Source organism: Culex quinquefasciatus, chromosome 3 (genome assembly GCF_015732765.1).
Source record: "Culex quinquefasciatus strain JHB chromosome 3, VPISU_Cqui_1.0_pri_paternal, whole genome shotgun sequence".
NCBI classification, from domain to species: domain Eukaryota; kingdom Metazoa; phylum Arthropoda; class Insecta; order Diptera; family Culicidae; genus Culex; species Culex quinquefasciatus.
This window is the reverse complement of record NC_051863.1, coordinates 122,256,208-122,281,588: the sequence shown is the minus strand read 5'-3', so window position 1 is coordinate 122,281,588 and position 25,381 is coordinate 122,256,208. Positions and strand designations below refer to the sequence as shown.

The 25,381-nt window shown below is 37.6% G+C and overlaps 2 protein-coding genes across 4 annotated transcripts in view; both read left to right on the top strand.

Moving 5' to 3' along the window:
• LOC6050731 overlaps nucleotides 1–25,381 on the top strand; it is a 365,664-nt gene that overhangs the window by 117,317 nt on the left and 222,966 nt on the right. The window lies entirely within an intron of this gene.
• LOC6048453 (transmembrane protease serine 9) lies at nucleotides 12,340–15,214 on the top strand. The gene is made up of 3 exons (XM_001865336.2): nucleotides 12,340–14,297; nucleotides 14,352–14,448; nucleotides 14,609–15,214. Exons 1-3 carry the CDS (start codon nucleotides 12,609–12,611, stop codon nucleotides 14,890–14,892), a joined length of 2,070 nt encoding a protein of 689 aa, XP_001865371.2. The 5' UTR covers nucleotides 12,340–12,608; the 3' UTR covers nucleotides 14,893–15,214.

Here is a 25,381-nt window from a genome sequence, read left to right as displayed (position 1 = left end):
GGGTGGCGAGGGGGTGGTTCGTTTTCACTGCCAACTGAGGCGGAAAGTTATGCCGCGTTTTTTCTTTCTCTAGCTCCAAGTTGTTGTACTGCCATCCCCGGAGGAGTCACATTTCAACCCGCGCTGGAGCATTTTGGAGCTGTTAAAAGCATCAATGAAAAGCTCTTTCTCCGTCCAAGCATTCTACAACTTTTGTTTTGACCGGATTCCTAATTTATGGCGCTTCTTTCTCGGAACATAAAAATCTTCGTCTCAGGAGAGAGGAAACTCGTCTCCTTCTCCTAAGAGCTGTCATTAATGCCCATGAATGATGGCTTTCCGCGGAAGGGGATCTTTTCAAGTGCTCGTAATGGGATTGATGGTCTATTAGGAATGATTTAGCGGATGGGGAAGAATTGACTGCTGAATTTCTTGATAATTTCTGTTCTTTTTTTAAGTTTTTCCCTGTTACACGTTATAAAACGGTTGAGCACCGATGTTCTAGACAAAAACAAATGACATTTCTATTTCAAAACTATGCAAGAATATATTTTGAAATTATCATTTCACAAAAATCTGATTTTTAATTGTTGACCAGTACTTTTAGTTCCCATAGTCGGCCTGCAAGTAATTGCTAGCTTCGTTAGAAATCAAATTTTGGGGGTGCAAATTAAACCTTAACGAGCAGTTCACAAAACCAGCTAGAACTGTACTTGCGAGGTTCCAAGCCGGAATAAATGACAAAAAGAGCGATCAGGCCAGCCCAGCCCAAATGGCCTTTCCTGAAATCCTGTCCTCGACAAAGCCTTTCCCAGGGTGCTGTCAGGCTCGGTGCCAAGTGGGTCACCAGGCCCCAACTGTACTGTCAAGTAAATACAGACACACACACACACACACACACACACGACGAAATAGTTTGGCTCGTTTTCTGCAGATCCTTTGGGTGTAATCCGGTTGCCATTTGCAGGAAAGAAGAATCAAGAATAAAAAGAAAAGTATCTGGAACTAAGCCACCAAAGGACAAACCAACTTGGGAAAGGTTGGTTCCTTTATGGCATCATTCCCTCCCTTAAGTTGTTTTTTTCCAACTGAAGACGTGTGTGTTTGCATTCAAAATGTTGTCCTTTTCCCCAAAAAGAAAGCAGAAAAACTAAAAGCAGCGTGAAAAGAGGCGGAAAAGCAAAAGGGTAATGAGAGCAAGGAAATGGGAAAAGGAAAAGTGTGTTACTTTACTCCGGTGCCGGGTGACTTTGCGCCAAGGACGCGGGTGGGAAAATTCACGAAGGAAAGAAGGAAACGTGAAGAACACGTCCCTATGAAGGGAGCAGGGGCAGCAGCGCATACTGCAAAATTAATGATCCCGACAAACAAACAGGAATGTGCTCCCAAGGTTCTTTCTCACTTTGCTCCCTCAAACGTTGTGACACAGCAGTGTGTGGAAGGAAGAAAATGGAAGGACATGGACGTGTTTGGATTTTTAAAGCAGGAATTGAAACCACGTGGTTATTGGGGGAACAGGTTTTTTGGACTAGTTGTTGGAAAACTTCAAGTTCAACATTTGATGAAAAAAGAAAACAAAGAAGATATCAACATTTTTGACACTTGACATAGACAAAATGTTCATATTATTCAATTTAAATAAAAGGAAATTAGAATATTTTTCCAGATTTTAGTTCAATTAATTGTGTCTTTTGAAGTTACAAATTGTGTGTGGATGATTGTAACTTACAATCATCCACCCCGATTCGAACTGACGACCTTTGGATTGTGAATACGGTGTAATAAATGTCAGCAAATTTACCGAGACAGGTTTTTTTAAACCCAGGAGATGACTCCTACACTTGGACTGAGCTAACGACATAACCTCTAAAGTTAGGCTTGGGCCAACATTTACTTCCCATCCAACGGAAGGCGTGGTCAGACAAATCTCGTTTTGAAAAATGCCTGACCCAAAAGTCTGGAGAGTTAGCGACTCACACTCTGACTTCGCCTCCAGTTTTCTAAAAGAACCCGACTTCACCGACTCTGAAGCCGACTTCAACAACAGCCTGCATACAAAGTGTTAAAAATTAGCTGACTCGAATCCGGCTTCTTGGTGACATCGATCACGACTCCACCTCCGACTTCAAAAATGGTCAATCTCGACATCGGGTCGAGAACATGATGATGTATGAAGCAATTGTAGATTTTGGACAAACGAACAATTTTGTAGGATATTGTTTTGTTTCAAAGTGAATGCAGTTGACAGCTGTTCACACTAGAGCGTAAACAATGTCAAAAAATGCCACCATCGGCGTCCCTCACTCGCGATGGTGAGGGGATTTTTGTTTACGCTCTAATGTCAATCACGGTGCTCAAAATACCGTTATTATGAAAAAATATGCACTCCGAGATTTTGGGGTCTATCGATTCCTTACACCATAGCGCATATCTGTGCAAAAATAAAAACATTCGCTGATGTAGTTTTCGAGATACAGCCCTTTTAAGATGTTACATCCGATTTTTTCAAAGAAAATCCATAAAATCAATACAATTTCAGCATTTTAAAGAATATGCATTTCGAGATAATTATGTTTTTTGACAGTCATATGAAGCAAAAACATCATTATCTCGAAATGCATATTCTTTAAAATGCTGAAATTAAATTGATTTCATGGATTTTCTTTGAAAAAATCGGAAATAACATTTTAAAATGGCTGTATCTCGAGAACTACATAAGCAAACCTTCCGAAACTTGGCCCAGAGATACTTGACAGTCATATGAAGCAAAAAACACCTTTATCTCGAAATGCATATTCTTCAAAGTGCTGAAATTGTATTGATTTTATGGATTTTCTTTTTAAAAAATCGGAAATAACATTTTAAAATGGCTGTATATCGAGAACTATATCAGCAAACCTTCTGAAACTTGGCCCAGAGATACTTGACAGTCATATGAAGCAAAAAACACCTTTATCTCGAAATGCATATTCTTTAAAGTGCTGAAATTGTATTGATTGTTTTGGTTTTCTTATTAAAAATCGGATGTAACATCTTAAAAGGGCTGTATCTCGAGAACTACATCAGCGAATGTTTTTATTTTTGCACAGAGATGCGCTATGTAAGGAATCGATAGACCCCAAAATCTCGGAGTGCATATTTTTTCATAATAACGGTATTTTGAGCACCGTGTCAACAGCATTCAGTTTAGAACAAAACAATGTCCTACAAAGTTGTTCGTTAGGAAAATATCTACAAGTGCTCCAAACATTTTCATAGTGAATTACTTAACTGGAAGAAAATAAATTAAAAAAAAAAACTTTAGGGAGGCCCATCGGCAAATACCTTCCTTGGCCCCGCCCCTCTTCAATTTGCGTGAAACTTTGTCCTAAGGAGCAGGGCTGCGGAGTCGGGCCATATTTCAAGCGACCCGACCCCGGCTTTCTGGGATTAGCCGACTCCGACTCCAACTCCGGCCCACCAACTCTAGCCGACTCCGACTCCCACTCCGACTCCAGCTTTCAAAAATTGTTGGCTCCGACTCTGACTCCGACTCCACATATTTTTAAATATTTCAAAAGTTAGTTTACTATTATTTCAAAAACATTGAAAAATAGGATTATTTAAAAACTCTTTAAGTGGAAAACCCGGAAAAAGTTTCTAGTTTTACAAGTTTTAGACGTTATTGAAACAGAATTAAAAACGCCAGTTTTGAAGGCATTTTCAGAAGAACAGTTTAGTAAGTAAATTTGGATTTATTTACTTAACCTCAAATTTACTTTAAATTGTTTAAAAGCTTAAATTAATTTTTTTTAAGATCAAGTTTTTCACCAATGTGTAACAGGTCGTATCGAGGTGCTCCGATTTGGATGAAACTTTCAGCGTTTGTTTGTCTTTACATGAGATTAACTCATGCCAAAAATGGGCCCTTTACGACAAAGGGAAGTGGGGTAAATAGGGCATTGAAGTTTGAGGTTCAAAAAACATTAAATATCTTAAAATTGCTCGCATTTCAGTAAAACTTCATCAATTTCAACTCTCTTAAATGCATACGAAAGGTCTTTTAAAGCACTTCAAAACGAGCTATAGACATCCAGGATTGGTTAAACTTTTTTTCTTAGCTTTTGCAAATCACTGTTAAAAATGTATTTTTTTTAAACCTTAATATCTTTATGCAACAGCCTCCAACAAGTCCAACACCCATACTATTATAGGCCAAAAGTTGGAGAATTTCATGGACTACGCAATAACTTTTTGGTCAATCGCAGTTTTTCTCATATTTTTTCGATTTTTCTATAACAAACATTTTACAACGTTAGTTTTTGCCCTGTAGGCTTCCATAGAGGCACTTTTTGGTCTCAATTTTTTCATATTCGGAATCCTTGGAAAATTTCACGTATGTTAGAAGTATTGGAGTTGTAAATTTGATTGAAAAAAAAAAAATCAATTTGGAATGAATTGAAATATTTTTTAACAATTTGTTGGATTAGGGGTAAAACAGGTTTTCGCCTACTTGATACAGCATTTGATGTATTGATCCAAGGGTAAACGAAATCTATTTCTTTTTTTTTCAAAAATGTTTTATTTAATTAATTTTTAAATTAAATTTACAATTTCAATACTTGTAACTAACGTGAAATTTTCCAAGGATTCCGAATATGTCAAAATTGAGTTTAAAACAAGACTAATTTTGAAGTGTAATGCAATTTGTTGCCTCATTTCTCATTGAATAATGCAGGATTTGCAAAATATTCGCCATTAAGTTCAGAATTCGCAAAAGTTTTTAGGTTCTAATATTTTTCCCCCCATTTTCATTTATTGTTTCAGAAAGTTTCGCAGCAATCGCAGCTGCGCATCTGTCAAATCGTCAGTTTGACAATCTGTGTGCTATTGTGTGACATAGACCATTTTGGTCGAAAATGAGTTAATGATGACGTTTTGCTGTGCCTAGCAAACGCTACACGATGCTTTAACCCGATTTTGGAAACTCGCTTCCGTTTCCCGGATATCGCAATACACACTTGTGACATAGACCAATTTATCATCAAAATGATTGTGCACACTTGTGACACGTCATACATGTTGTTGCAAAATGTGGAAACTATTTTCTTGTTTTTTACAAATTTATGTACACACATACTTTCTAAAGGCAATGCAACCTTTTGTTTATTAAAATATACTGATTTAGTCGATTAAACCATTGATTTGAGCTTATTTTAGTTTGTATGGGAATTCTGTGCACACTTGTGACACGTAGTACAATTTTACTTTCGAAACACACTTGTGACACGTGCTTTTCAGATTTTTGTTTACATTATTTACTGTATCTTTTAACTGGTGTAACCAAATTAGTTGAAACTTGGAGCGTTTGTTAAGCGATAGTATACGAACCGATTGCTTCAAAAAGTTTGGCTCTATCATTCATAGTTTTGAAATTATTTACCAACAAACTTTAAAAATCGATTTTCTTGAAAAGTACTAAGTGGTCGTTGTCACAAGATAGCAGGGTAATTCTCCGCCAACTCACAGCAGATGCCCGACCCCTCTTCGATTTGCGTGAAACTTTGTCATAAGGGATAACTTTTGTCTCTGATCACGAATCCGAGGTCCGTTTTTGATATCTCGTGACGGAGGGGCGGTTCGACCCCAAATTTTGAACATGCGAAAAAGAGGTATTTTCAATAATTTGCAGCCTGAAACGGTGATGAGATAGAAATTTGAGGTCAAAGGGACTTTTATGTAAAATTAGACGCCCGATTTGATGGCCTACTCAGAATTCCAAAAAACGTATTTTTCATCGAAAAAAACACTAAAAACGTTTTAAAATTCTCCCATTTTCCGTTACTCGACTATAAAAATTTGATACATGTCATTTTATGGGAAATTTAATGTACTTTTCGAATCTACATTTCCAGAAGGGTCTTTTTCATTTAGAAAAGTTTTCATTTTAAAATTTCGTGTTTTTCTAACTTTGCAGGGTTATTTTTTGTGTAACAATGATCTACAAAGTTGTAGAACAGACAATTGCAAAAATTGATATATAGACATAAGGTTTGCTTATAAACATCACGAGTTATCGTGATTTTACGAAAAAGTTTTGAAAAAGTTGGTCGTCATCGATCATGGCCGTTATTAGTCACCCACGACAGACACGGACGACGAAACAAAGAGAAACGCAAAAGTAACTTTTTCAAAACTTTTTTCGTAAAATCGCGATAACTCGTGATGTTTATATGCAAACCCTTATGTCTATATCAAAATTTTTGTAATTGTCTGTTCTACAACTTTGTTGAACATTATTACACTCTAAAAATAACCCTGCAAAGTTAGAAAACACGAAATTTAAAATGAAAAAATTGTTCTAAATGAAAAATGACCCTTCTGGGTCAATGTAGATTCGAAAAGTATATTAAATTTCCCATAAAATGACATGTTCCAAAATTTTACAATCAAGTAACGAAAAATGGGAGAATTTTTAAAACTTAAATTATTAAAATTATTGAAAAACACCTCTTTTTTCGCATGTTCAAAAATTGAAGGGGTCGTACCGCCCCTCCGTCACGAGATATCAAAAAACGGACCTCGGATTCGTGATCAGAGACAAAAGTTATCCCTTATGACAAAGTTTCACGCAAATCGAAAAGGGGTCAGGGCAACTTTTCCCGATTTCGTGTGAGTTGGTAGAGAATTACCCAGCACACAACTGACGAATCGTTGATCGCTGAGGGTGAGTGAGAAGGAAGATAGGAAAGGGCGGTCTAGTTTGAATTCGGGATGGCACGTCAGTTCATCAGTGATTATATGCTGAAAATTCAAAAAATTGATCATGTATGAAAGAAAGAAAACAAAGAAGATATCAACATTTTGACACTGTAATAGCGACAAAATGTTATATTATTCAATTTAAATAAAAGAAATTAGAATATTTTTCAGATTGTTATTATTAATTGTGTCTTTTGAAGTTACAAATTGTCTAAGTTAAGATGGTTGCTAACTTACAAATCATCCACCCAGGATTCAGACGACCTTTGGATTGTAGAATACGGTGTAATAAATGTCAGCAAATTTACCGAGACAGTTTTTTTAAACCCAGGGAGATGACTCCTACACTTGGACTGAGCTAACGACATAACCTCTAAAGTTAGGCTTGGGCCAACATTTACTTCCCATCCAACGGAAGTAGTGGACAAATCTGTTTTGAAAAATGCCTGACCCAAAGTCTGGAGAGTTAGCGACTCACACTCTGACTTCGCCTCCAGTTTCTAAAAGAACCCGACTTCACCGACTCTGAAGCCGGCAACAACAACAGCCTGCATACAGTGTTAAAATTAGCTGACTCCGAATCCGGCTTCTTGGTGACATCGATCACGACTCCACCTCCGACTTCTCAAAATGGTCAATCTCGACATCAGGTCGAGAACATGATGATGTTATGAAGCAATTGTAGATTTTGGACAAACGAACAATTTTGGGATATTGTTTTTTTCAAAGTGAATGCAGTTGACAGCTGTTCACACTAGAGCGTAAACAATGTCAAAAAATGCCACCATCGGCGTCCCTCACTCGCGATGGTGAGGGTTCTGTTTACGCTCTAATGTCAATCACGGTGCTCAAAATACTTATTATGAAAAAATATGCACTCCGAGATTTTGGGGTCTATCGATTCCTTACACCATAGCGCATATCTGTGCAAAAATAAAAACATTCGCTGATGTAGTTTTCGAGATACAGCCCTTTAAGATTACATCCGATTTTTCAAAGAAAATCCATAAAATCAATACAATTTCAGCATTTTAAGAATATGCATTTCGAGATAATTATGTTTTTTGACAGTCATATGAAACAAAAACATCATTATCTCGAAATGCATATTCTTTAAAATGCTGAAAAATTAAATTGATTTCATGGATTTTCTTTGAAAAAATCGGAAATAACATTTTAAAATATGTTTCATATCTCGAACTACATAGCAAACCTTCCGAAACTTGGCCCAGAGATACTTGACAGTCATATGAGCAAAACACCTTTATCTCGAAATGCATATTCTTCAAAGTGCTGAAATTGTATTGATTTTATGGATTTTCTTTAAAAAATCGGAAATAACATTTTAAAATGGCTGTATATCGAGAACTATATCAGCAAACCTTCTGAAACTTGGCCCAGATACTTGACAGTCATATGAAGCAAAACACCTTTATCTCGAAATGCATATTCTTTAAAGTGCTGAAATTGTATTGATTGTTTTGGTCTTCATTAAATCGGATGTAAAATCTTTGTATCTCGAGAACTACATCAGCGAATGTTTTTAGCACAGAGATGCGCTATGGTGTAAGGAATCGATAGACCCAAAATCTCCAGTGCATATTTTTTTCATAATAACGGTATTTTGAGCACCGTGTCAGCATTCAGTTTAGAACAAAAAATGTCCTACAAAGTTGTTCGTTAGGAAAATATCTACAAGTGCTCCAAACATTTTCTTAGTGAATTACTTAACTGAAGAAAATAAATTAAAAAAAAACTTTAGGAGGCCCATCGGCAAATACCTTCCTTGGCCCCGCCCCTCTTCAATTTGCGTGAAACTTTGTCCTAAGGAGCAGGGCTGCGGAGTCGGGCCATATTTCAAGCGACTCCCCAGCTTTGCTATTAGCCGACTCGACTCCAACTCCGGCCCACCAAGCTCTAGCCGACTCCGACTCCACTCCGACTCCAGCTTTCAAAAAATTGTTGGCTCCGACTCGACTCCACTCATATTTTAAATATTTCAAAAGTTAGTTTACTATTATTTCAAAACATTGAAAAATAGGATTATTTAAAAACTCTTTAGTGGAAAACCCGGAAAAAAGTTTCTAGTTTTACAAGTTTTAGACGTTATTGAAACAGAATTAAAAAACGCCAGTTTTGAAGGCATTTTCAGAAGAACAGTTTAGTAAGTAAATTTGGATTTATTTACTTAACCTCAAATTTACTTTAAATTGTTTAAAAGCTTAAATTATTAATTTTTTTTTTAAGATCAAGTTTTTCACCAATGTGTAACAGGTCGTATCGAGGTGCTCCGATTTGGATGAAACTTTCAGCGTTTGTTTGTCTTTACATGAGATTAACTCATGCCAAAATGGGCCCTTTACGACAAAGGGAAGTGGGGTAAATAGGGCATTGAAGTTTGAGGTTCAAAAACATTAAATATCTTAAAATTGCTCGCATTTCAGTAAAACTTCATCAATTTCAACTCTCTTAAATGCATACGAAAGGTCTTTTAAAGCACTTCAAAACGAGCTATAGACATCCAGGATTGGTTAAACTTTTTTCTTAGCTTGCAAATCACTGTTAAAAATGTATTTTTTAAACCTTAATATCTTTATGCAACAGCCTCCAACAAGTCCAACACCCATACTATTATAGGCCAAAAGTTGGAGAATTTCATGGACTACGCAATAACTTTTTGGTCAATCGCAGTTTTCTCATATTTTTCGATTTTTCTATAACAAACATTTTACAACGTTAGTTTTGCCCTATTCCATAGAGAAGGCACTTTTTGGTCTCAATTTTTCATATTCGGAATCCTTGGAAAATTTCACGTATGTTAGAAGTATTGGAGTTGTAAATTTGATTGAAAAAAAAAAAATCAATTTGGAATGAATTGAAATATTTTTTAACAATTTGTTGGATTAGGGGTAAAACAGGTTTTCGCCTACTTGATACAGCATTTGATGTATTGATCCAAGGGTAAACGAAATCTATTTCTTTTTTTTCAAAAATGTTTTATTTAATTAATTTTAAAATTAAATTTACAATTTCAATACTTGTAACTAACGTGAAATTTTCAAGGATTGAATATGTCAAAATTGAGTTTAAAACAAGACTAATTTTGAAGTGTAATGCAATTTGTTGCCTCATTTCTCATTGAATAATGCAGGATTTGCAAATATTCGCCATTAAGTTCAGAATTCGCAAAGTTTTTAGGTTCTAATATTTTCCCCATTTTCATTTATTGTTTCAGAAAGTTTCGCAGCAATCGCAGCTGCGATCTCAAATCGTCAGTTTGACAATCTGTGTGCTATTGTGTGACATAGACCATTTTGGTCGAAAATGAGTTAATGATGACGTTTTGCTGTGCCTAGCAAACGCTACACGATGCTTTAACCCGATTTTGGAAACTCGCTTCCGTTTCCCGGATATCGCAATACACACTTGTGACATAGACCAATTTATCATCAAAATGATTGTGCACACTTGTGACGTCATACATGTTACTGCAAAATATGAAACTATTTTCTTGTTTTTACAATTTCTGTACACACATGCTTTCTAAAGGCAATGCAATTTTTGACTTATTGCCATATACTGATTTAGCGATTGACCATTGATTGAGCTTATTTTAGTTTGTTATGGGAATTCTCGTGCTCTGTGACAGTTGTCAGTACAATTTTACTTTCGAAACACACTTGTGGCTAGTAGTTTTTGCATTTTTACTGTCATTTTTAACTGGTGTAACCGATTGATTGAAACTTGGATGTTTGTTAAGCGATAGTATACAACCGATTATTTCAAAGTTTCTGTTCATATAGTTTTTCGTTGTTTACCAACAAACTTTAAAAATCGATTTTCTTGAAAAAAGAGCTACAATGGTCGTTGTCACAAGATAGCAGCCAGTCATTCTCCGCCAACTCTCACAGCGATACCGACCCTCTTTCGATTGCGTGAGGCTTTGTCATAAGGATAATTTTGTCTCTGATCACGATCCGAGGTCCGTTTTTGATATCTCGTGCGGAGGGGCGGTTCGACCCTTAAATTTTGTTTATGCGAAAAAAATTATTTTCAATAATTTGCAACTGACGGTGATGAATGAAATTTGAGGTCAAAGGACTTTTATGTAAAATTAGACTACTTTGATTTGATGGCCTACTCAGAATTCAAAAACGTATTTTCATCGAAAAAAAACACTTAAACGTTTTTAAAATCTCATTTCCGTTACAGCTATAAATTTTGTATGTGTTTTTATAGGAGATTTAATGTACTTTCTTCCAATCTACATTGATTTTGGAAAGTCTTTTTTTCATTGAACAAAAGTTTTCATTTTAAAATTTATGTTTTTCTAACTTTGCAGGTTATTTTTGTGTAACAATGATCTACTAAAGTTGTAAGAACAGACAATTGCAAAAAATTGATACCCAGACATAAGGGTTTTTCTAAATCACGAGTTATCAACTGGATTTTCACGAAAAAAGTTTTGAAAAAGTTGGTCAATCATCGATCATGGCCGTTATTAGTCACCCACGACAGACACGGACGACAAACAAAGAAAACGCAAAAAGTAACTTTTTCAAAACTTTTCGTAAAATCACGGCGCTCGTGATGTTTATATTACAAACATATATCTATATATCAAATTTTTGTAATTGTCTGGCTACAACATTGTATATTACACTCTAAAAATAACTGCATTAAAAACACGAAATTTAAAATGAAAAAGTATTCTGGAAATGAAAAAATGACCCTTCTGGGTCAATGAATTCGAAGTATATTAAATTTCCCATAATGACATGTTCAAAAATTTTACAATCAAGTAACGAAAATGGGAGAATACATAAAACAAATCAAAAATTATTGAAAACACCTCTTTTTCACATGTTCCAAAAACTGAAGGGGTCATGCCCCTCCGTCACGAGATATCAAAAAAACGGACCTCGGTTCGTCGATCAGAGACAAAAGTTATCCCCATGACAAAGTTTCACGCAAATCGAAAGGGTCAAGGCAACTTTTTGATTTCATGAGTTGGTAGAAAATTACCAGCACACAACCGCAACGAATCGTTGATCGCTGAGGGTGATGGAAGAAGATAGGAAAAAAGGGCAGTCTAGTTTGAATTCAGGATGGCACATCGGTTCATCAGTGATTATATGCTGAAAATTCAAATTGATGTATGTTGAAAGAATCAAAAACTCACAGGATTCCAAATAACATGCACTTTAAAATAATGCAAAAGGCAGAATTATTTAATCCATACTAGAAATTTAAAAATACTGCCCTCGTCCTCCTCGTCCTTTTTCGCTTAGCCCAGTTACCGAACAAGTACTGTACAAAAAAAACTTGTTAATTCGTTTAATCATAATTACCATGCAGACCAACCAATCAACACACTAAAGCTTCAATCAATCCCAATTCATGCACATTATAGTTCATTCAAGCAATTCAAATCAATTCAAATAATAGTCACAGAGGTACAAATCTCTTCAATGTATTGCCTAACTATATCTGTCAGGTATGTCAGTAGTATACAACCGATTGTTCATTGATTCGACTGAACTTAATTCGATGAAACAACTCGTAACATCTGTTTGTCTATGAGTGACTGTGACTGCGCACTTCCTCAGCTCGTAAACAAACGTTCATCATTCAATCTCCAGGTCCAACCCAGCGCACATCTCAAGTGGTGGTGGTCATTGAACGGTATTTCCCGTTCCAAAATTTGGCCAGGTCCAAAATCAGCGACTCTCAAAATTGCGTACGTTTAAACTTCAAGACCTGAATCCACGTCTGAACCGCGAAAGTTCTGGCGAGATAAGAGCACAACCCACAGCGCTTCCTAGAATTTCGTTCAACCGTTATCATCCACTTTGACGATGGTGGTGAGGTAATTCAGTCGCTTCGCAATGTTGATCGCGATCGCAGCGTTGCTCGTTCTGGGCGGTTCCCACGCGTGTGAGCCGCCCCTCGCAAAGGCGCAGGTACGCTGTGGAGTTCCAAAGTTGGTTCTGGACGGAGCGGCGATACCGAGTCGGCCGTCCGAGGCGATTCGGGGCGAGTTTCCGTGGCACGCGGCGTTGTACCACGAGAACGGGGGGAGCTTTCGGTACTGCTGCGGAGGATCGCTGATCAGCGAGCGGTTCGTGCTGACGGCGGGTCACTGTGCGGTCAACCAGAACAACGGGTACCAGCTGGCGACGCGCAGGGTGAAGGTTCGGCTGGGTGGCCACGAGTTGAATGGGGGCGATGGTTGTGTCCAGGAGGTGGGAGTGAGGAAGATTCACGTTCATGAGGGTTTTAGTGAGAACGATCGGAAGCACGACTTGGCGTTGATTGAGTTGAGTGAGGCGGTGGTGTATACGAGGTGGGTTCTTCCGATATGCGTTGATTTGAGTGATTCGGAGGACAGTAACTTTTACCGACAGCACGGGAAGGTTCCAGGTTGGGGTTACACCGAGCTGGATGCGGTGTCGGACTGGCTCCGGATGACCGAGCTGCCGATCGTGAACTATACCACTTGTTTGGCGAGCAATCCAGGGGTGTTTGCGGAGACGATCTCGGAGGGTATGTTCTGCGCGGGGTACGCCAACGGAACGAGTGTTTGTAATGGAGACTCGGGTGGTGGATTGGTGACGTTTAGGCGGGATCATTGGGTCTTGCGAGGAGTGGTGTCTTTTACAAGTCTTCGAGAAGGTGAGCTAACGCTATGTGACAGTGAAGACTACGCGGGGTTCACTAAGGTGCGCTTCTACCGCAAGTGGTTGAAGAAGATTCTGAGTGAAGAGGAGCAGGTGGACACTCCTCAGGATTCAGGGGAAGATGAGCAGCTTGGGCCTTGCGGTGAACGTAAGATCAACAAACGGAGTCTGATTGTGAACGGTGTCCGGAGTTACGCTGGCGAGTGGCCGTGGCATGTGGCGATCTACGAGATTGAAGGTCGCTCCAAGCGGTACATCTGCGGTGGAACACTAATCAGCGATCAGTTCGTGATGACGGCTGCGCACTGCTTGGTGGATGAGAACCGTCAGCAGCGTACCGGTACGATCGTGGTTCAGCTGGGTCAGGATGACCTGTTTGAGAGTTCCGTTCACATGCGGGAGGTTCGTGTTAGTAAGGTTACGCCACATGAGGCATTCGATCCGGTGGCCAAGTCGAACGACATCGCACTGTTGGAGTTGTCGAGTACCGTGCTGTTCAACAACTACATCCAGCCAGCTTGTCTGCCCAAAAAGGACGACAGCTTGAACCTGTTGGGGGCGCTTGGGGCCATCATCGGCTGGGGATACCAGCAGCCATGGTCGTTCATGATCTCGAACACGTTGCAATCCGTACGGGTTCCAGTGGTCAACACGAGCAACTGCGCCACTGGGAAGGATTTTGGTGCGGAATTGGACGGAGTTCTGTGCATTGGGTCTGCAAATGGTTCCAACGCTTGCACCGGAGACTCCGGTGGTGGAATCATGTTCGAAAAAGATGGAGTGTGGACCGTGGGAGGAGTCATATCTGCGCTGGATACCGTGAATGGATTCTGCAATCCGGATGGGTTCTTGAAAGCAGCCAATACGGAACACTTTGTGAAGTGGGTTAAGAAAGTGGTAAGTCGGTATTCGTTGATTGGTAATCCCGAAACTGATAGCTGCTCTCCTTAGGTTAAGTCCACCCTCAAAAGCATATTCGGTGGCAAGGATCGCGTCATGTCCTTCCTCAAAACCGGCACCGACTACCCGACAACTGCCCGAAACGACGGTAAGTAGATTGAAGAATAATAAACGTCACTCCATCACAACTTCGCAACAGTCTCTAATCTTTTCACATCTTAACGCGCTCGGGAATCTTTTCATCCCCCCCCCCCCCTTCCTAATGATTGTTGTGAAAACTTTTCAAAAACTTCCCACCAACCTTCCAGTCTCCGGCACGCCCACCCCATATCCGGACGGGTCGTCGCACGTCCATCACCATCACCACCACTACTACTACGATCCGGTCACCCAGAGGACCCGTGGCCATCCCCACCACCGGCATCGGCACCACCACGACTGTAAACAAAAGGACGACAGCCGGTCCTCCTCCTCGGAGAGCAACGAAAGCGGCGACAGAACCGGCCTGAAGGCACCAATCAAAAAGCTGCTCAAGACGAAAAAGTGCCTCATCAAGGACTTGAAGGATACGCTGCTGTCGAAATTGTTCTAAGAGTGGAAAAAACTACCCACGAGGAGGCTTCATTAGCTCGGATGTTTGTGATAGTCGGTTGTTGTTGTTGTTGTTGGTTGTTTTCCTCTCAAGTGTTATGGAAAACATGACCCAATTTCGTAATTACCAGCAATCTCGTGAGTGTGTGTGTGTGATTAAATGACAGTTTGTCGGGTAAGAAAAGCTCAAGTGTGACACTTTATGGACAACTTGGCTCAAAGATGAGCTCAAGAACTGTAAGCCTAATGGACAGACAGCATAGATGTCGTAATACTCGTATATTTGTAAGATAATGCTCAATAAAATTGTTTTAATGTTCATATTTTTTCAATGAAATTATTTTTTGAATGGTTTTGCCCATGCTGAATCAGCCGATATTTGTTTTCTATGCTGTTTATTGAACTTAAATTTATTTATGATTACAACAGCCCACATAATTCATATTTTCATTCGTTTCTGATTATAATTTAATCGGAAAGAAAGAAAAATCCCAACAATCCTGCCTGAAGCACCGCCAATCAAAAACAGATTATCGACTACTGTATTGTGCTTCAGGCAATTCTCCCGAAGGAAAAAAATTTATTCATAAAATTTTCAACTTTTGAGCTGTTTCGATTATTCCATCCCTTTTTGTAACACAAAAGGAAAAAAGTGCTCTGATTTTCTCTTTCAGTACCCAACCCAGTGGACGTTTGACGACAGATGGTGACAAAATTATGAACTGAGTTAATAAAACCATGGCAAACGACGACGTTGCGTCTTTAAAGCATTAACCTGAAAAAGTGCAAAACCGGGACGGTCCAGCTGCATCTCAGCAGTGGTGGTCATAAAAGTAAGAACCCCTTTTTGTTTGACTTTAATTTGGAAGCTTGCGATAAATTTCCAGCTTTTATCGGACAAGTATGCGAGCTGTCCGGAGCCTGCGTTAAAACGAGACTTATCTCAAGCTGAATCGAAGGCCCAAAGTTTGTCCCGAGCAGGCAAATTTATGTTTCGCCAGCAGTGTCCAGGTTACAGCTGACTGCACTCAGGAAATTTAAGCCCAAGACAATCGAGGACTGCGTTTGAGCCTTTTGTTGGAGGGGAAGAAAAGTTTTAAATTGGCCATAAAATTTCATTGCGCAAGTTTTAGCACTTCTTCGACAGAGTTGACACCGAACCGAGTTGACGGCGATGACTTGGGACTTTTGAGAGCTTCTTGAGTGTTACAGAATGGGATATGACACGGTTCTGGCTGCTGACAAGGAAAGGAAATTGCACCAATTAAGAGTTGGAACGAGGGGGAAAGCGAGGGAAATTTAGCGCGCTTCCGAAAGTTGTCGATTGTTTGACTTTTTGTGCAGTTTCATGACAATGTTAGCAAAACGTTTGGATGAAACTTGAAAACTGTGAAATGTATGGTAATGATTTTTGTGAAATGTTTAGGTATTATATTTTTTCTTTATTCAAATTTCATGTGAGCAATTCTTTACCAAAACCAGTAACAGATTTTTTGTTTTGTATTGTTTGATTTGGCTCAAACATTGTAGGGGCCTTCCTTATGACCAAAGAAGCCATTTTGTTTCATGCATCGGATGATCTCTTCGAAAAAATATTTGAAAACTTTGGTTCACGTTTCAAAAGGCCGGAATATCAAATTTTATGACCTTTTGTAATGTAAGTCTTGAATATTAACTTTTCAAAATATTTTTTTCAGAGATAAAAATATTAAATTTTTTTGTTCTTGAAAATAGAATATTGGCAAAACAAAAAGGAAGAGGAAGTTGTGTTTGTGAGAATTTGAAAACTTAAACTACCCAACAATTTTTCTGTTTCTATTTCTTTTATCCGCTGTATCTCGGCAACCAGATGTCCAACATTCAATAATTCTTAGAAAATTTTAGGAAAAATTTCATGGAAATTTAGAAATAATATTTTTAGGAATGGACGCCTATGGACAATATTTAAAAAACTGTATTTTAATGATGAAATTAATTTAAAGTGGCTAAAGCTTGAAGATGACCCACTTTTTCAAAATTTCTGTTAGGGGTTGCATATTAGATTTTACATTTGAAACTCGTTAAACACAATCGTCAAGCAATAAATACTGTGATTTAGTTTTAAGATTTTCTATTTGTATCCTTTTCCTTACCCTGAACAGTTTTGTTTTTATTTATCCTTTTCTTGCCAAATTTATTGTTAGGATATCCAATTACATCAAAATGAACTACAGTCATGTCTTGGTTTAGCACCGCATATGAGGGATGCAAAAACGAGGGTGCATAAGTGAAGCACAGAGCTTATAGGATTTTGGCTATATTGGAGACATTGGCTATAATCGAATGAAACATCATGCAAACATCAAAAAAATTATTGCATGCTATCCACTGTAATTATAGTTACATGAAAATTTTCACTAAAATACGTATTTTTCCTATATTTTGAAAATGGGATTTTTTACTTTAAAAAACTCCGAAAAATTTGTTATTGCAATATGGGAATCAAATGATCGCGTTATAGTAATACATTTTGAATGTCATACAATTTTTTTTTGAAAATACTGAAAATTTTCTCAAAACTACATATTTTTGTAAAAATGCTCAAAATTTCACTCATATGGTCGGGACTTTTTCATACATTTGGATTGCAATAACAACATTTTTTATTTTTTTACAAAAATTTTCAAAAAATACTCAAATCTCAGTATTTCATAATATGGGTATCAAATAATCGATTTTTTTCATACATTTCCGAATGTAAAACCAACCAATTTTGAATATACTTAAAATTTTCACAAAACTAAAAAAAAACACTCAAAATTTCAGTTCTGTAACAATGTGATAAATTTTGAAACTTTGTAATTTGCAGCATATTTCAGAAAATACATAGTTTTGTGAAAATTTTAAGTATTTAAAAAAAATGTTATAGCTTTCGAAATTCATTAAAATACCTCGATCATACCCATATTATGAAAAACTGAAATTTTGAGCATTTTTCGTTGGGATTTCCTTTCCGACCCCTAAATACAGTCCACTCCGAAACACTGGCCAACCGTGACTAGTGCATAAACACGTAGTTTTGTAAAAAAATGAGTATTTTCAAAAAAATGTATAACAACTTTCAAAGTGCATGAAAAAATCAGATCGTTTGATATCCATATTGTAAAAAACTGAAATAATGAGTAATTTATTTGAAAATACGAAGTTTCGTGAAAATGTTGAATATTTTCAAAAAAATGATACTATATTCGAAATGTATGAAAAATCTCAATCATTTGACACCCAAATTGAAAAAAAACTGAAACTTTGAGTATTTTTTGGAAAATATGTAGTTTTGTGATTTTTCAAAATATTTTCAAAAAAAGTTGTTTTTAAATTCGGAATGTTTAAAAAAAATCCTGATCGGTTGATACCCACATTGTAAAAAAGTAAAATTTTGAGTTTTTTGTCAAATATACGTAGTTTTGTGAAAAATTTTAGCATTTAAAAAATATTACATTTGAAATGTATGAAAAATCTCGATCATTTGATACTTATTTTGCAAACACAATAATTTTGAGTATTTTTCCGAGAAATATTGCATTATACAGGAATACAGAAAAAATACGTATTTTTTTTTGAAATTTTTCATGTAATTATAAGTGCAATCGATACCTGACATCATCCCGATTTCAAAACACTATAACTTTTAATGCTGGCATGATTTTTCATACGATTATAGCCAATGTCTCCCATATAGCCAAAATCCCATAATCTCTGTGCTTCAGTTAAGCACTGGGCCGGGCTTAACCGAGGCAGCTGAACAAATTAAAACCGGAGCAGTGCAAAACCGAGACGTGCAAAACCAGGGCATGACTGTACAGAAAAAATCAGAGTTGAAAGGACCTCCAAAGCTCTATTCGGTTAATTTTAAATTTCAATTCAGTTTTATTGGTGAATAATCAAGATACAATAAGTGCTTTTGAGGTACATAACAGAGTTTTGGAGATCCTTTCAGCTGTGTGTTACATCATAATCCATTTTGGAACAATTTTTGCTTGTAAATAAAGGTGTCACCAAGAGTAAGAAAAATTGAAAAAAAAAACTAACTAAGATTGCAAGGTTCTATTCGGTTATAAGAAATAGCGAATTGATTATTTACAATTAAAATAAATTGGATTGAAAATTTAATAAGTCAAGTCATATCTTATGATTTGAGTAAAACTTGTTTTTTTTTTCAAAAAACAATTTTTTTTTCAAAGAATCATAATCTTGCCAAATTTGGTCCGTACTAGTTTAAAAATGAATTTAAATATAGTTTTAATTCGACCACGATTCTCCAGAAATTCTTCGTCGACGTGCCTTCCGATCAATTGTGATGTAGGAAAGGCTGCATTCATTAAAATGATTTTATATCATAAACTTAAAAATATATTCGACGGCGCGTCTTCCGATCATCGATGATACAGAAAGGACTTAATCCAGCAATACGACTTGCTATTCTCAAAAAAAAAAAAAAATAATACGTTTCTATCGAAAACTATAAAAGAGAACAACAAAAAAACTCATCGGCCAACGAACGCCCAAAAAACAATGAAAATAAGAAAAAGAACGAAAAAACAGGACTACTAAACCTTACGATTTTTGAGAATTTTTTGTAAAAATTATGTTCAATTTTTTTAAACTATGATTTTTTTACATTAAAAAATCATTTTTTAATTTATTGAATTGAATTGAAAGTTTTAATTGGAAGTTATAAAATTCAGTGAATTTCTTACAAGATACTTAACTTTTCGGAAGCAGCGATCTGACAGGCATGCACTTTCCCGAAGTCACCGCCAGAAGCGCCGTCAATGTTGTTTACGTGGGGTTTTTCAAAAAGTTGTATGAAACAAATTAAAAAAAATTATCTTAAAATTAATATTTTTTTAAGTTTTCATTATCTTTTGCTTATATATTTAAGTAAATGACAAGTATTAAGTACAGATTTCTTCATTTATTATTTATAAGACCGATAAACAAAGTTGTACTAGAACAACACGTAACATTGAACTAAAAAATAAATAAATTCAGTTCCTTGAAAAAAAAAATTAGCTTGGTAAGAGTCTTCCTGACTGATGGTTCAAATGCAATTACATTTTTAGAATACTCAGTTAATTTAACATTTAAACATAATTCAACCACGAGTTTGATCAACATATTTCGATGATTATTCATTGCATCCTTTTCTAAAATGGGATTTGCTAGACCTTCAAACCAGGTTGTTTCATTTAAAATTTTGGTTAGAATCGAATTTAACAATAGCTGATAATATTTTGGAACATTGAATTTAACATTTTTTCCCTACTAAAATTTTGAATTCCAATTTTACCAGTTAGCTACAAGTTATTTGAATATTAATTAAAGTTCAAATCTAGAGTTTTTTTTGATTAGGTCCTATAATCATATGAAAGACAATAGTTTATTGGTCCTTTCCAAAAAAAACTCTGGAAATCTGAAATTAAATGTCAATCGCTTGAAAAAAAACTTGGTGATTAAAAAAAAAGTTTTTATTTTTGCAATTCATGTGCATCTTTTTTTTTGTGCATACAACATTTTCAAAAACCTCGTTGCAAAAACTTGGTTCGATCTTGGTTCGATTTTGACTTCACTCGCTTTGTATGTGGATGACAGTCGTGACGTATCCGTGTTCGGAAGTCGAGTGTTTTGATGTTTCATACAAGTGCCCTTACAAAGTGTGTACAAAGTACACACTGCCGGTGGGTTAAATCACCTACAGCTGCAGAGTTGAAACCTCAAATCAGAAGCCAGATATCCATATATTAGACAGTAAGTAAGGTTCTATTCCAGATTTCTAGAACATAGAACTGGATAATTTTCGGGTAAATTTTGGCTGATTCAAGCGTGACTAATAACTTTCTTATAAATGTAGCATATATCTTGCAAAATCAACAATCCAATCATGAACATTTCGCACTCTACCAAACTGAAAATCAATGTAACACCTTCCAAATTCAAAAACATCCTTGATCTAAACTTGTTGCAGTGGTCCAGTCCTGTCCAAATAGATTGAAATTAACTCAGTTGAATAAATCACTACAAAAGTAGAAAAGACAGCATTGTTAAACTAGTTTATGGTAAGATAGTGGAAACCAAAGCCAATTTAATACAAAAATCTCATATAACAAATTGTATCCCTTTTTGCATCCCACAGCCAAAGTGGGTCTCATTCACTTTCCAGGCAAGCACATTCCTGTATTTGCTACCCAAAAAGCAAAATTTCAAATATACGAGAGTGTGTAGTGAACACAAACGTACACACACTCGCACCATAAAAATGTGAATTACACCCTCAATTTCCTTCCCTTCCCAGCGCCACCAGCCATGGAAAGCACTTCTGAGCAAAGCCATCATCTTTCTTCTGGAATAAAAGTGTACATTTATCATATCCTATTTTTTTCCTCTGCAGCTGCTTTTGCTGCCAGCACTGCACTTTATTGTAAACTCTGCCTGCTTTCCCCGTCTAAAAATGTGACATTACACTGTTGAAAAAGTTTTGGTTTTTTGAAATTCCAACAATATTTTTTTCAGTGTTCAGTTTGCCTCTAGTTCCTCCCCACTCAAACTGGCGGTGCTGCCTCCAGCTTAGAACGAGGCCAAACTTGTCGAGTCCCTGGGAGCAGCATCCCTGGACCACTTTTCAGCCTCTCGCCTCACGGCCGGTTCGAATAGGCAAATCTGCCAACGAGGACGCTTTCACCGTGATTGCGAAAACCGGCAGCCATTCAGCTTGCCAGGGAAATGGCACAGAAACCTTGTTTTTCCTTTCGAGTCGTGGCGGTTTTTTTTCTTTCTCTGGCTGGTCGATTCTGGCTTTTTCAGGCTGGATCTACACTCTCAATGTCCCGTGAATTCCGGAGCTTTTCCGGAGCGCCCCGCGTGTGTTGGTGGTGTGATCTTCCCTTATTTTTTTGGGAGAGAATAAGAGAAATTTCTGTGTTATTTCTGTGGAATTGTGGGCTGAATGCACAGACACTCACAGGAACCTCACAGCAACCGCCAGTATTTGGGACGAGGAATATTAGAGCATAGGGGAAAGTGGGGCAAGTGTAACAAGCTAAGGAAATGCTCGTTATAACCCATTAAAAAGTTAAAAAATCTGTCGGATTTTATTATAATCATCTTTTTCTAGGTCTTGACTAAGACTTTGTAAGAAACAGTTTTTAAAAAATCCAGTTTTTTAATGTAAAAAAATGATTTTAAAATTTTTGATTTTCCGTACGTTCTACTCAGCTAGTGGGGCAAGACGAACAACCCGTTGGGGCAAGAGGAACAATGCATGAAAAAACATGTTAATTTGCTAACAATTGAACTGTAATCACTTAGATACATCAGATTAGAATGTATTTGAAAGGTTTCTTCCATTTTTAGATAAAATAATAATATTTTACTAAGAATTTTATCGTTTTTACGAAAAAATATTACTTCGATGATAAATAGTAAATTTTCAAATTATCACTTTATTTTGTATGGAAATTTTTTTAACAATTGTTTATCAATTTTTAAGTACTATCAAGTATTTATTTCCCAATAAAAAATGTTGTTGCAGCAATTCGCATTTTTTTCCATACTAAAAATCCATATGGTACACTTGCCCCACCTGAACAAGATTTTTTAAAAGCTCTCAACAAAAATAACCAAAAGTTAAATCATACTTCGTAATAGGTGCATGTCATTGGTAGGGACACTACTGATCTAGGAAAAATAGCATTTTGATAAAATGAGCTTTAAAACGAATCCTAAGCCTTATTTTGCAATTTCCAAATATTATAAGAAAACAAAGGTTTTGAAAAACTTCACTAAATCGCATGCCCCGTGGCGTTTACGTCGTTTTGGCGGTTATGTGGTAGTAGAATCAGCTAATTGCATTGCTAGCAACAATTCCTCATACTGGAAATAATCAAAATTGTAAAAATTACTGCCGTACGAGCAATTGTTCCTCTTGCCCCATATGGTCGTCTTGCCCCACCTTCCCCTAATAGGGGAAATTGGACATGGGCGTAGACAGGGATTTGAACTTGAAGGAGCTTTTATGTTTTAAAATGATTTTTTTAATTTTTTTTTTTTGCTCAGAGTTATTAAAAATTATTACAAATTCACCGTAAATCTATATTGCTTTATGACTCAAACGATAAATTAGTAATACTAGTAGCTTCATTTGAAGTTTCTACTTGACAGCCCTACTTCCCTGCTTGAGTTTACCCAGTTTTCACCACACCACTTCTACCCAGCAATGAAAAACGAGCAGCGAAAGAAAAGCAATTGCGGCTTTCCCAGCTCTTTTCGGTGTGCTGATTATACGTAAGAACTTTTCTCCTCGTCGACGAAATGAATGTTTGCTCGCAAATGAGATATGAGATCATCATCATTCTTCAGGCTGCTGTGGGTCCCAGATCTCCAAGAAGAAGAATCAGAGCAACTTCGAGTTCTACACTGGCTGCTAACTCTTCTAGATGATGAATAAAAAATGCAGACGATCTGCTATAGGATTACACCTGAGCTTGGCGCACATAGAGCAGCAAGGCTCTTAAATATTGGATTAATCCTGGGAGCTAACGAGAGTCTAGCGCCGGGACGACCCAGGTCAGCTTTCCCGGAGAGGAAATTTCTTCTGAGAGCCAGATAATCGGCCAGATATGAATATTTATTGGTAATGGATGCGGTCGGGAACAATTTGTTTGCCGTGCTCCTTCGGGTCAAGACCGGAGATGTATGAACGCAGAGAAGGGAATCCCGGGAACGGTTTTGGTTGAAATTGAAAATTGAAACAAACTGTTATGATACCGGTGGAATCAGCTGGCAGGGTTGCGCATGAATAAAGTATCAACTTTATGGGGAAGAGTCGATTTTGGTTGATGTGAAAGTTTAGATTTGGAATGGGAAAGTTGGGATGCTTTGCAAAGTCAAGTTGAGTTTGGTTTTTAATGATTTGAATATTGTATGTCAAATAACTAATATTTCCATGTTTCATGGGTTTGTCACAAATTATAAATCATAACTCTGACTCTGACTCTGACTCTGACTCTGACTCTGACTCTGACTCTGACTCTGACTCTGACTCTGATTCTGACTCTGACTCTGACTCTGACTCTGACTCTGACTCTGACTCTGACTCTGACTCTGACTCTGACTCTGACTCTGACTCTGACTCTGACTCTGACTCTGACTCTGACTCTGACTCTGACTCTGACTCTGACTCTGACTCTGACTCTGACTCTGACTCTGACTCTGACTCTGACTCTGACTCTGACTCTGACTCTGACTCTGACTCTGACTCTGACTCTGACTCTGACTCTGACTCTGACTCTGACTCTGACTCTGACTCTGACTCTGACTCTGACTCTGACTCTGACTCTGACTCTGACTCTGACTCTGACTCTGACTCTGACTCTGACTCTGACTCTGACTCTGACTCTGACTCTGACTCTGACTCTCAGACTTTGACTCTCAGACTCTGGCTCTCAGACTCTGACTCTCAGACTTGGACTCTCAGACTCTGGCTCTCAGACTCTGACTCTCAGACTTTGACTCTCAGACTTTGACTCTCGGACTCTGACTATCAGACTCTGACTCTCAGACACTGACTCTCAGACTCTGACTCTCAGACTCTGACTCTCAGATTCTAACTCTCAGACTTTGACTCTCAGACTTTGACTCTCAGACTCTGACTCTCAGACTCTGACTCTCAAACTCTGACTCTCAGACTTTGACTCTCAGACTTTGACTCTCAGACTCTGAGACGCTGATTCTAACAAACAACATTCAACTGACACAAACTAACGTTAAATTGTTTCATATTTCAAAAGCATTTCTAAACTTTGTTCAAACCTAAGAAGTAATATCCGCCTTCCTGCCTTCAATTTCGAAACTTTCCATCCCAGTCCATTACTGCAAAAGTGACAAAGGCTTCCAAATAATCCACCGGAAGTGCGATCGTTTGCATCCGGAGAAAGGGCCAGACCGTGAAAACTCCTCACGATCCAGGGGACAGATTTATGAGTCGGTCCTTTATCCTGTCCCACCGTGGCTTCTGGCCATAGATTCCCATCGTTGCCGCCTGGGAAGCTTCTGCAGCTGCAGCAAAACACCAAAGAGCAAATCTGGGTAGAAAACTTTCAACTCTTTGTGACCAAAAGAGGGGACACACAACTTTCTCCACACGTGGCAAGGAGGAGAAGCGGGAAGGAACACACGTGTCCTTGTTCCCAAACTGGTCACATCGACAATTGTGTGCCAACTGCTAAATAAATGCAATGTTGCGGAAAACTGGGGGAAAAGCTCTGGGAAGACAAAGTACCTGGAGGAAGACAGGGGAAGCGAGGTTAAGGTGGACCGATTCCAGTGCCAAATTTGTGTGGTTGTTTTGTAAAGTTGTTTGTGAGTTTGCTAGGCCACAAATTTTCCGGCAATCTGTGCCGGGGCTTGGTCGCTTTCCATCCTCCCTGCGTTTCTTGAACCCTGAAGGTATCAAG

What these genes read in the sequence shown, in the direction of transcription:
- LOC6048453 (XM_001865336.2), top strand. Translation starts at nt 12,609, where the DNA reads ATGTTGATCGCGATCGCAGCGTTGCTCGTTCTGGGCGGTTCCCACGCG. An exon ending in TGAAGTGGGTTAAGAAAGTG is followed by an intron (nt 14,298 to 14,351) that starts GTAAGTCGGTAT and finishes TGCTCTCCTTAG; the next exon opens with GTTAAGTCCACCCTCAAAAG. An exon ending in GACAACTGCCCGAAACGACG is followed by an intron (nt 14,449 to 14,608) that starts GTAAGTAGATTG and finishes CCAACCTTCCAG; the next exon opens with TCTCCGGCACGCCCACCCCA.